Source organism: Athene noctua, chromosome 14, assembly GCF_965140245.1.
Source record: "Athene noctua chromosome 14, bAthNoc1.hap1.1, whole genome shotgun sequence".
In the NCBI taxonomy this organism is placed as follows: Eukaryota; Metazoa; Chordata; class Aves; order Strigiformes; family Strigidae; genus Athene; species Athene noctua.
The window spans coordinates 17,177,490-17,190,293 of record NC_134050.1 but is presented as its reverse complement, the minus strand read 5'-3'; the positions used below and the strand labels follow the sequence as shown (position 1 = coordinate 17,190,293).

Genomic DNA, 12,804 nt, shown 5'->3' with positions numbered 1-12,804 from the left:
CCACTGTTACCGTTCCAATTAGTAGATTTTGCTAGTGGCTCTGATAGAGAATGTGAGCAGTTATTATTTGAGTTGGCCAGTGAGGCTGTATTGCAGCTCCCTGATACTCGAGGAAACTGCTGGGTATGCTGTGCTCAACCAGTCTGCAGAAAAACAAGATTTTTCTGCACATTGAATTCCAAACACAGCATAACTGTACCTCTGTCTAATCAACAAGAATGTCAGATGGCTTTGACATCTATCACTTTGAAGGCTTTTCCAAAGTCATACCTTAGTGTAGGTCTGTGGTTAACACGTGGTTTGCTAGCAGCCGTGCTTCAGGACTAGACTTCGATTTCTGCTGAGGTCTCTAATTGTTGACAAGAGGCTGAGAAAGGTGGGCTTGAGAGTTCACTGTTCTCAGTGCACCTGGAGACTGACATAGTGGTAATGGGTACTAGAAATCTTTCTTCAGTCCATGTGAGATTAAAGGAAGACTGAAAAAGTACAAGTAAGTGGGAGGTTAAGCTGATACGGTAAATGGAATGTGAAACACACCTCTTCCCGAAATGAAATATGCTAGCAAAATACTCATCTTCTGAAAACAGACTCTGCTTGTTTTCTTTGGCTCCGTCAGGAAACCTTTTGTTTGAATTAGACCAAGTGAATTGCACAGAATGGTTTTCAGTTTTAGTACGTGTAGACAAGCCAAACTGCATGCAATTAAAGTATTTAAACTTGCTCTTAATCTTTTCTTCCTTATTCTTAAAAGTTCTTCTATGTTACTTTAGATCATTTTGATATAGTTGCCATTTTTTCCACCTTCCGAATTTCACATTTTATTCTAGCATTTTCTAATACATTCTGACAAAAGGTGAAAGACATACAGTAGAGAATTAATCTAGTTCCCTGTCTGTTTCTTTTAGGAAATTGTATTAGTGGTATTCTTTGGAACAGAATATGTGGTTCGGTTATGGTCAGCAGGATGCCGCAGTAAATATGTTGGAATATGGGGAAGGCTTCGTTTTGCTAGGAAGCCTATTTCAATCATTGGTGAGTACGCACAGCCTGTGAAGTTGATGTAAACAATGAGTAAAACTTGTCCTTGAAAGTTTTGAGAAGTGGAATTTCTGCAGCAGTTGAAGCCAAGTTAGAGCAAGAGCTCTTGTCATTAGCATTAACGTAGGTCTGAGTTTCCTTTCAGGAATCCATGGCACTGTCATCTGAGAACAAATGTAGCTTGGTTTGTTTTTCCAGAAGAGCAGAGTGTTTTCTTTTCACAAGTGATCTGACGCTTTGCCAGAATTAAGTCTTGGCCATAGTCCTGTCTCCTGTGACCTCAGGCTTCCAGACACTGTACAATAGCTACAACTGTTTTTTTAAAAGATACCAGAAGGCCTTTCCCCCCCCCCCCCCCCCCCCAGCAGCCATTTGAATAATTATGAGTTTATTTTGCCCTCTAATTGAGCTACGTACTGCATGGTGAAGCATGATAGATGCACTGTAGTTGTTTTGTGTACCTGTTGGATTAAAATTTCAGTGATGCATTTGGAACTGAGTACCTGACTTCCCTTTGATATTCACTGCAGTTGGCTTCCTACCATGGCTTCAGTGTTCTTAGAAATTACATCCATATGTTCCATATATGTCACAAACCGTAATTTTTTTTAGAAAGCTTGTCATGCATTTAACAATTTCACTGAAAAAATAATAATCCAAAATCAATCTGTATTTTGTTAGCCAATATTGAGAGAACTATGTAAAGACCCTTGTCCTGAAGCACTTAAAATATAAATTGGATTAAACAAACCAGATTTTGGAAGAGGAGTATTGTTATAGAAGCATAGTAATTCTTGTTCTGTGACACAGTTTTTTCCCACTACTTGGAAATATTATTTGTTGTTGAGTGGAGGATATAGTTTTTCATAAACTATCTAAATTCTGTGATTCTGTGAATAAAAACTACAAAATTTTGTATCTGGGTATTTTTACAATCATAAAATACTTTAGCTTCTCTGTGCATATATATAAATAACAACCGTATTGCAGGTGTGACTGCAACTATAAACTGGCATTGACTATATCTTTACACTCTGTTCACAATCCATTTCTCTTGAGACCTAGAACACTGGGGGTTCTGAAACATCATCCAATTTATCTCAGCTTGGAAAGCAAAACAAAATTCCGCTTTCACAGATATGTATCAAGAACTATTTAATTCTCCAAAATACAGAGTTCCTTTCCAAAACTGACTAGGCCTAAGGCACAGAGATTTAGAGTACTATCCTAGGGTAATGACTAACTTAAACTAAATTACACTTATACATGAATTCCAATTTTTCTCTCACTTTTAGACCCGGACAGATGAAATAATAGTAAGGCAATTTCCATATATGAACTAAACCCCAAAACTTCTGCCAGTGAATAAAATGCTGTCTAAAACAACAGAGAAAATAAGATACACAGAAGAGATAATAGGTAGAAACTGCTGAAATTCCTTATATGTTACAGGTAATCAGGATTCCAGGGTGCAGAGGCTGCTTTACAGTAATTCAATATCACTCGCCATTCATCTAGAATGTGGCCATCTTGGAGCCATCCCAGTAAAACCTTTCTATCCTATCACAATTATATTTTCTTTATATGTTACAATAGACATCTTGTGATATACAAACAAAAATCTTAATTTGGGGTGACTGTTCAAATTGTTAAAGTAATATTGGCATTGGTTCTAATAACAGTCTTGCAGAAGTATTGGAAGATGCTGCTAACTGATTTTTTTCAATTGACTTTTGTTTTCCAGATTTAATTGTAGTTGTTGCTTCCATGATAGTTCTTTGTGTGGGTTCTAAAGGTCAAGTCTTTGCAACCTCAGCTATCAGGTAATTATATGCAGTGAAAGATAGTGCTGTCTGAGTAAGGTGGGTTTTTTTTCTTTTTTTACCTCCCGTTTCAGTTCTTGTAGGAGAAAATGAGTCACTGCTCAGAGTCATGTAACAGAGCAGATCACCAATCATGTATGGGTGTGAAACAGTGATCCCATTAAGTGCAGGGGAAATGTAATTTTGTGTGTTGTCTGGTGGTAATGCCTTTATGTCTGGCGAGGACCAAGGTACACATAACTCCACCCCCTTTGACCAACTAGATGGATTCTGCCCAAATCCTGTTTTAGTTTCTAGGCTCAGTTTTTATCACAGGACCTCCATGTGTCATGTCTCTGATGTCTTCAAGCTGCTTCTCTGTAAAATGCCTGAGGTTAGTGGTGAATTCCTGATGGACTGAATCCACCTTGTGCTCAGGAGGGTCATGCCACTTGGCTTTCTTAAATGAGAAGGTACACGGCAGAGTACTGTACTCTGCACACTAGCTGCAGTGATGCTCTAGGATGGCAGTGACTTTCATAAAAATAATATTTTAAAATATTATTGGACTGTCTAGTTCAAATTGCCTATAAAATTCCTAAAGGTGAGGGATTCAGATCTTTTTCTATGTTGTTTCCCATCCTGGCAAGCAGGTCAGGTATGAGTTGATGAATGATTTCTAGAGCATTCACAGTTTGTGTCCAAAATTCCTGAATACTTGAGTTATCCTTACTAGCCATGTGTACAAAGGTCTGTCCTTCTCTTGTGCAATCTCCCCATGCTGTCTTCATAACAAACAAGATGAAAGATGGGTGAATGGAGGGAAAAGAGACAGGCTGCTAAGTCCAACATAAAATACTATGTCTCTCCTGAAACAGTCCTTTGGAAGAAACAGACTTCCTCTCTCCACCATTATTTCTTCTCTTTTATCTTTAGTCTCCTCATTTATATAAAAATTGTGTTCCAGGGGCATCCGTTTTCTGCAGATTTTACGAATGCTGCACGTTGACCGTCAGGGTGGTACATGGAGGCTGCTGGGATCAGTGGTGTTCATACACAGACAAGTAAGTTTGAGTACGGTGAGGAATGGCATAATAATTGATGCAAAAGTCCTTACATATGGAACAGCGTGTATGCAGACGTGCTGATGATGTCAAATATATTTGGTGTGGAGACAGGCAGTCTTTTATTTTAACCAAGTATGGTGGTTCTGCCTTGTTCAAGGGACAGAAAGTTCCTAAAAGATATGCACCTCCACTTTGGCAAACTTTTCACTTGTAGTTGGACATAACCACAGAAAGTGAGACTTCTGAAAAGTAGTCTGAATATTTTAAAAAATATGTTTCTAACTTCCAAAGTTGTTTTGAGTTAAGCACTGTCTGAAAAAATTACCCAACTGCTTTTTGGTGACCAAAAGGTGAATGAGTCACGCTTGCAAGTGAGGAGGTTGTTTTGACTCTGTGTTTGACATGTGCATGCTGGGCCAAGTCATCAGCTATGGTGTAAATTCTTTCACCATTGAGCTCAGTGGATTTTTGTTAATTTGTGCAACTGAGAGTCAGTGTTTATTGAATGCTGAAATTACATTCTTCTGTTCCAATTATCTTTTAAAAAACGTCAGTGGTAGGTAATTTAAGTGTCTCTGTCTCAATAATGCTGTTATTTTGATTCTCTTTGCAGGAACTGATAACTACACTCTACATTGGATTTCTGGGCCTGATTTTTTCCTCTTATTTTGTGTACCTGGCTGAAAAAGATGCTGTAAATGATTCTGGAGAAACAGAGTTTGGCAGCTATGCAGATGCCCTGTGGTGGGGAGTAGTAAGTATAGCAATTTCACATGTACTAAAAGTAGTTAACACCTTCAGATGTGGAGTAAAGTTCAAGCAAGCATGGAGTAAGAACAGGAGTTTGAAATGACCTCTTACTGCTTCAGTACACTTTCTGGTTTTGTAATTCTGTGGAACTAAGAAAATACTGTAGATGATCAGTAGTTTTATTTGGTGTTTATAGTCTTATGTGATCAAATTATGTATACAAGATATAGATACATTCTTATTTCTTTATCCTGTCTTCCCTTCTGTTATAGTGATTACTTCTTGCTACCTTTCTCATGGTAGGGTTCAACCTTCTATAGCAGCAAGTCTAACTACATCAGGGCTAGTGTTTTGGGGGGGTTTTGTGTGTGTGTTTGGGGGTTTTTTTTGGTTGTGTCCCGTCCCCCCCGTGTCCCCCCCCCCCTTTTTTTTTTTTTTTGTAAGGTAGATACATATGATTTGCAATTCAGCCTGGGACAGTAATTCCCTGTTTATTCCGAATGGACTAATTCCAGAGCAAGGAGCATCTGAAATACTTAGGAAATCCAGGCACAGGACTGTTTTAAAGTGATTATATTGCTTTGGAACCAACTTGCTATCCTTACGTGGCATTTGTCTGTGCTATGTTGACATATCGTCTTGCTCAGAGATTTCTCAGGTTTCTCTAAGGTGCTGCCACTATTTGGTGTAGATGTATCTTTAGTTCTTCTTTCTTGCTGTTGATAGTGACAGTTGTGTCTCTATTTTTGTTTATTATATGTACTTACTAGTTTGGCAGCTCTATCCTATGATTATATTTTAGTAAACGTTTTAATTTAATTGTTTCTGCTAGTAACAATTCCCACTTCCTTTTCTTGCATGATATGCAAATATTAGGTTGGCTGCTCTGTTCTGGGATTTCCCGTCTGTAATCGTTTCCCTTTCCTTTTCCTATTACAGTTCAAAGAAAGGTACTTTTTGGAAGCTGGTTTTTCTTATCATTAGCATTCAAGCAATGACTTGTTTTTATCTGCTTTAATTGTATGTAGCTTAATAAAACAAACGATCATCATTAAGTGCTACAGATCTTTAAAACATATAGGTATCACTAATGATTCCATGCTTGCATTTTCAAAATGGTCTGATTTTCTAGAGTCTTCTCTTTTAAACCAAAAGGCATTGTTTCTTTTTTCTTTAAAAATGAAACTACTGGTAAGTCGTATGTACAAGCACTGCAGGACTAACACTTCTGTTTCACTAATAAAATGTGTTTGTTAAGAAATATTTGTAATAAACATCTGTGTGTGTATGTGCTTGTATAGTCTTCTCTCTACAAACAGTACCGCTTGCTGTTTCAGGAAGGAAAGATCTATTGATGAGCAAGTCTACTGCAGGTCTCCTGGTGCTGAAATGCATCTGTAGCCTTTTTTGAATACAACAGGTTTTGTTTAGGTTGCTACTAAGATCTGCTGCAGAATTAGTCTTACTGTCTGCCGTGGTTAAATACAGCCTCTCTTAGGATCAGAAAACTTGCTGCGTAGCACAAGGAAGTGTCTTTCTGGCAAGTAGCGTTTTCAATGCTTTCATGTCATCATGGCATTTTTATTTTCCAGTGCAGCGGTCAGATGACTCGGTAATTAACAGTGGCAGATGTAGCTGCATTTAAAAACACATGCTGTCATTGGCGTTGGCATTAAAAATTGAGTATGTGACAGACCAGATTAGCGTACTGAAAATATAGGAAAACCTTCCACAGAAGCAATACGATCTGTCAGGATGTTGAAATATTCCCCTTTCAGGGAATTTTTGCTCATTTAATAGGCATACCAGTTATTTTGTCTTTCTAATTGCAATAAATGTATTTAATCAGTAAATTTAATTATGATAATATTGTTTCTCTGTTATAACTTCTGTTACATTGCAGCATGCCACCTGAAATGTGAGACTGCATTCAATGAACTCATAATGTAATTTCTACAATATTAAAAATAGAATTGAATGTCTTTGTTCTGCTCTAAAGGCAGATGCTATACTTCCGCTAACTCCTAAAAGGTTTTAGCAAAGCAAAACTGAAATGGATTCAGGTCCAGCCATTTGTGGTGTTTTGATACTGTAATATTCTTCATGCTTTGTTCTAGGAAAAAGCCTTGTAAAGTTAGGACAATAACTAGGATGTCATTAAGTACTGGGATGCTTCCTAATGAAGGTCTCAAACTCATACAAAAACCCTCTCAAAATGTTAGGTGTCAAAAGATTGGGTTATGTTTTAGCCAGAATTTTCAGAATCACTTGAACCCCACAAATACTGGTCACTGAAAACCCGTCTCAGTCTGTTTTGAACTGACACGCAGAAGAAGATAATTCACAGCTCCTGTCTCAAACACCATTTTAGATATGTGATCTATCTGGCAACAAATCTGATCTCCCTTCTCTGAAAGTGCACTTACCTTAGGTAGTAGAGAATACTTATAAAAAAAGAGTACTTGATAACGTACTTTTCACACCCCCTTTCTCACTCTACAACACTGCCCTTCTTTTCTTATCTCAACATATGTCTACACTGCTAAAAAGTTCTTTGGGTAGCAGCAATGGAATATGTAACATAGCATAAAGTAAACCATATAAAAGGTCGGTGTTGTCACAACTAAACTGCATCTGGGATTGGGTACTTTTATGTTACTGTGCTTTGCTGACTATAGACATACCCATAGGGTACATAACTTTTAATTAAATGTTTGTCATTGTCATTGTTGTTATTTATAAATCTATATTGCTTTTCCATTTCCATATGTAAATTGGCCTCCTGGGCTTTATTTGAATTTCCTTGAGAACTCTAGGCTGTAGCTATTCACCATTCCAGTTTATGGGCTTCTTGAAGAAACCTAAGGTTACCTTGTGGCACAAAGATTTGTCTGTATTATTGCTGGGTTTGAATGAGTGCATGTCATACAAATAATTCTGCCAGTGGCTGCATATCTGTATGTCTTTCAAAAGACAAGTTTAATATTTGCAAGTAAAATACAAATATAATAACATGATGCATCTCTCAGCTCCCCAGTGCCAGTATTCAAAATTACTCTGCTTATGTTGTCCTTCATGTCCAGATTAACAGTCTTAAAGACCTATTATAGATTCTGGACAATAAAAACAAGAATTAAAACCAAAAAAGCTAAACAAACAAACAAATTCTCACTAAATCTGTCAGAGATGACCACCTTCAGGGAGCCTTATTGTCTTACTGTCTCTGATTCTTTGTTTGGGTTTTTTTTTGTTCCTATTTGTTGTTCCCCCCCTCCTTAAATGCAGTCATGCCTCAGGCAGACTGAGGGGAGCTCTCCTTTTGATATCCACTGAATGATACACAGTTTCCAACCTTCACATCTGAACAAACATCCTCCAGGAAAACCATTATGCAGATTGTGCTAACTGTCGCTTTGATCACGCACACTATTTGCCACAAACAATTATTGAATATAGCCATGCATGGATATTACACTGTGCCCGTTCCTTTGAACTGGATTGAGCAATTGTCTGCAAGTACCAGCTTTAGTTAAGAGTTTCTCATTCCTGCAACTCATCGATATATGCTTTCTCACCAAGGACCAAATTCAACAAAACATTGGTAAGTTTGCTTACTTCTAAGCATACATAAAACCATGTTGCTGTTAAGTGAAGCCTATCAGTATGTCCTTAATGTGAATTAAAAATCAAAACTGTGGGAAAGCTATGCTGAAAAGTTGCAGGAAATACTACACGTGCATAGAACTTTTGCTAAATTAGAACAGATCTGATTTAATTTATAAATAGTTGAACATAAATATTGAAAAAATGCTACATAAAACGGATTTTGTGTTATTCAGAACCCTTTTTTTCTCCCTTCTAAATTAAAAAAGCTGTTGAGGACTGTACACAATGTTAGACAGAAGGCGACACTTCATTTTTATTCTTTTTGTGGTTTACAAGTCAAGAATACTAACTACAGGCCTGTTATATCCTTTTTTCTTTTTTGTCCCCCCTAATTTTTGGGATGAAGTGTTTGGGGTTTTTTGGGGGGGTGTTGGTTATTTTAAGAATTTTTGGAGTGGGGGTTTGGAAGATGTCAGGATTAGTATTTTTAAATGCTTTTTGTATGCAATCTTTGCATCTTGCAGTTGCCTTCTCATCTCTGAGCTGTAACTCTATGAGCAGTTCCAACTACATTTTGTTCTCATTTAATGAAGATCTGTGGGATAGAAGTGGAGAAACCTTTTAAAATTCTTACTTAAAAAGTACAGATGTAGATATTCTCTCTATATCTAGAGAACACTCTCGGGACTTGTTTTCTTAATTCTCAAATCTTTAAACCTCTACCAAAAGATATCAAGGAGCTAGGAAAAAAGTTATGTCAGAAAAATCCCAAAATTTTCAACAGTTGTTTTCCATTTGATAAGAAAATAAGTATTTCAAAATACAGATCATCCTCTATGTCAGGATCTAGAAAAAAAAAAAAAAAATTAAGCAATTTAGTTTTCATTTATTTCTCAATAATTCGCACAAATTGTGCTTCTCTTGAATTGGGTTTGTGGGAGTCTAAGACTAACTTCCCTCTGATTTTCCTGTGTCATATGGCTAGAATTATCCTATAGGAAGATGTCTTAAAGCTTTCCTTCTAAGATATTTGGCTACCTTGTACATACCTAAGCATTCTTTTTTTCCCTTGTTGTACCTAGATAACGCTGTTTCTTTTCAGTATAATTACTATATTTTGTGAGGCATGATATAGTACTAACACTGAATGGAAATGAAATAGCTGCAGAATTTCCACGAACAGTTCAGAAGCTGTGGTCAAACTATCTGCACACGTTGATAGCTTTCCCCAGCACTTCCTTCAACATCACACTCAGATATAGGTACTGCTTCAAGTGGCTCCTTTTCTGACATTTTTTTGTACAGAACTGGTCTGGTGAGCAAGGTCTAGATAAGAGAAACTTCTCTACTGTAGATTAAGACCTATAAGCTGGACATGGGTGAGATCGGGTCCAATCGGCAGAGCTGGTGGTTGACTTTGCCAGCAGCGTGACTGCTGGTGGCCAGCAGACCTCCACCGTTCCCCTTCATCTGATCAGTGAGCAGAGAAAGGCTGGAGTTTGAGGAGGGGAAGGCTGAGGGGAGACCTCATCACTCTCTACAACCACCTGAAAGAATATTGTAGAGAGGTTGGTGCTGGTCTCTTCTCACAGGTGATTAGTGACAGAACAAGAGGGAACAGCTTTAAACTGCAACAGGGGAAGTTTAGGCTGGACATTAGGAAAAAAAAGTTTTCACAGAAAGGGTGGTCAGACAGTGGAATAGGCTGCCCAGGGAGGTGGTGGAGTCCCCATCCCTGGATGTGTTTAAGGGTCATTTTGATGAGCTTTTGGGGGATGTGGTGTAGGGGAGAACTTTGTAGAGTTGGGCTGATGGTTGGACTCCATGATCCCAAGGGGTTTTTCCAACCTGAATGATTCTGTGTGATTCAGCAGCCTTTGGAATGTGCTGTGATGCAGGTGTGTGTACTGCAGGAGTGAGGCAACAGAAGAGGGGAGGGGGATAAACTGAGACTGTGAAATGGTGGAACAGAAAAACAAGGCTGGAAACCCATCTTTCAGAGATGAAGACAAGAGCGTACAAGAATGTCTAGTACCATGAGGTTATTGAAAAACATCCTAACAGGAACTGTGAGGGGAAAGCCAATTCATTTTCAGATGGAGTTGCATTTTTGGGAGCTAGTGAATGTGATGACATAATGTGGCTACTTGAACTAGCCAGAAACTAGAAATAGCAACCAGAAAAGCCCCTCAACCCTTGTAGTCTTACTGACTTGGTTAAAGCTGCTGTAGTCCCTTTTTTCATTGCACAGAAAAGACTTTGAAAATTTAGGTGAGCTCAAGGCTCCAACTTATTTTTAATCATGTTTTTGGTTTGGTTTTTGGTTTGGGTTTTTTTTAAGACTAGTTTTCTAGTTTTATCTTTGAGATCTCAGAAGCAGAGATGTTTAGCTTGGGCCACCATTTGATTAGGAGGCTTAGAGTGGTCAGTAATTTGGCTGGAACTCAGTAATTTGGTTGGAACTAATGGATGACTGAAAATGACATCTTGAGGAGGTATTAAATTGAGATCCAAAAACAATGACTAGGCAGCACTGGAGATCTGTTATTTGAGAGACATAACACTGAAGTTAATATATTTTTTGTTGTGTTTGCAATTGGATGTGTGGTTCCATTTCACTTCATATCCTAAGTTATTAGAAGTGTTTCTGTGTCCTTCAGATGTGGTTGTGTCTCAGTTATGTACTTCAGCTGCGTTGAGAATGTTGGTCTGAGCCTGCAGTGATAACTTGTATGATAATGACTTTGAAATTTTAAGAAAAAGAATTCAAACATCCCTTTAAAATGTTTGTAATAGTAGTGACCAGGAAGTCCTTTTTTTCATCTTTGGATTACATTTTTAGTTCCAATACTTCAAACAATTCGTGTCCTGTAGACCATAGTCTCTTAACTTATTCATCTGAAGGATATAACTTGAATCTTCTCAGAGTACTGCAGTGAGGTGCAGAATGGAATTCCTGTTGTGTGAATCTGTTCTTATCGCTAACATCCTTTTATGCACAAGGAAGAAAAATATTGTCATTTGGAAAAGAATTTAGAATATCAGAAGATTACTAGGTTGGTGTTTTTTTAGCTTTATACAGATTGCATACTTCACAGTAAAATAAAAGCATGAGTGTCTAATCTGTTTGCACTTGTGTTGCGTGGATTTCAGCAACTTGGAAAGGTTCTACTTCATGTTCAACTTGCATGAGTGCAGTTGACTGAATAAGACATCAAACAGTAGAAGGTCTTCTCATGTGTTGGCATACAGGAGAGCATTCAAACCATTTTGCAATTTACTCTATTTCACCTGCAAAGAAGTCAGGGAGCTGGTCAATGTTTGTGGTATATTGCTGATGTTGTTCTTGGATTACTTGATTTAATCAGGATGGGTATTGTGAGTGGTTCAGCAAATTCTGAGTGGTATTGGGTATGCTAAATAATATCTAGTGCGATTGATTTTGATGTTGCAGTGCTGCAAATTTAGAAACAAGGTAGTTAAAGTATTTCCCTTATTTTCTTTAATGCTTGGCTTTTTTAATCTTTTAGCTTATGTTTGCTCCCTCAATTCTGTGTTGTCTGTCTTTTTAATACCTCTGAATCATGTGTTCTTGTATTTTGTAGCTGTTTAACTGTCCAAATTTTTGCAAGGCACACAGCAAGGATTCCATCAATGGAGCGTTGTTACTCACCTGATTTGTTTGCTGGACTCACTTTAGCCTGTTAGCCTTGAATAAAATTCCTTCCCTATTCAATGCTGACGAACATTACTATTTCTTCTTACTGGATGAATTTTTGCTTTGTATTTCCTCCTTCACTGATGCATATTTAATAGGAACAAGATTAGTCTTAATACCAAAGCCTGTGGTGATGTACATCAGATCAAAGTTCTGAAATAGTCAGTGGATGAATATGATTTTGTTCCTAATTAAAACAATTAGTTTTACATGCTGCTTTTCAATGAAAACTTAATGTATGAGCTCTTGTATCAATTTAATTTCATTATGCCAACATATTTACAATGCTAGAGTAGAAGTTGAGTCAGTGTTTCCATTATAAGATCCTATTTTACAACTGTAAAATTAGTATTGTACTCTTTAGGGGGTTATAATCTGCCTGTAAAAAATCATTTAGGGCAGAAACTTGGCACATAGGGTTTCAACAGCATATATCTTGGGGAATAAGGAAAATGTAATTTTGGAATACAATGCGTTTGTAGATGGATTAGAGTTATGAGGGCAGAGAAGAATGAATGCACTTTGATTTGCAACCCAATTTTCAAAATGTTTTTTTAAAAGTACTTCTAAACAGACAGCACAGAAAATACTTTTCTTGTGTCACTGGTGCTTTGTATAGACCAATTCAGAAGGGATGGTTCGGAGGGTGGTGGGAAAGGGGAGACAAATACTTCTTAGTTGTGTATGAATTTTTCTTCACTTATACTTCAGTCAGCTCAAAAGCACCCGTTTCTTTTCACAATTCTATTTAATGTAAATATTTCAACATGATGATAAGATTGTAACACAGAATAGTTGATAAAACTTTTCAATTACAAGTATT

General features: G+C 37.4%; 1 protein-coding gene across 3 annotated transcripts in view; it reads left to right on the top strand.

Annotated features, from left to right (window-relative positions):
* Positions 1-12,804, top strand: part of KCNQ1 (potassium voltage-gated channel subfamily Q member 1) — a 361,692-nt gene that overhangs the window by 90,424 nt on the left and 258,464 nt on the right. For all 3 annotated transcript variants that reach the window (XM_074918270.1, XM_074918269.1, XM_074918268.1), the window contains exons 3-6: positions 906-1,032; positions 2,783-2,861; positions 3,808-3,904; positions 4,521-4,661. In XM_074918270.1, the coding sequence (XP_074774371.1) occupies positions 906-1,032; positions 2,783-2,861; positions 3,808-3,904; positions 4,521-4,661 (444 nt within the window). The remainder of the gene's footprint in view (positions 1-905; positions 1,033-2,782; positions 2,862-3,807; positions 3,905-4,520; positions 4,662-12,804) is intronic.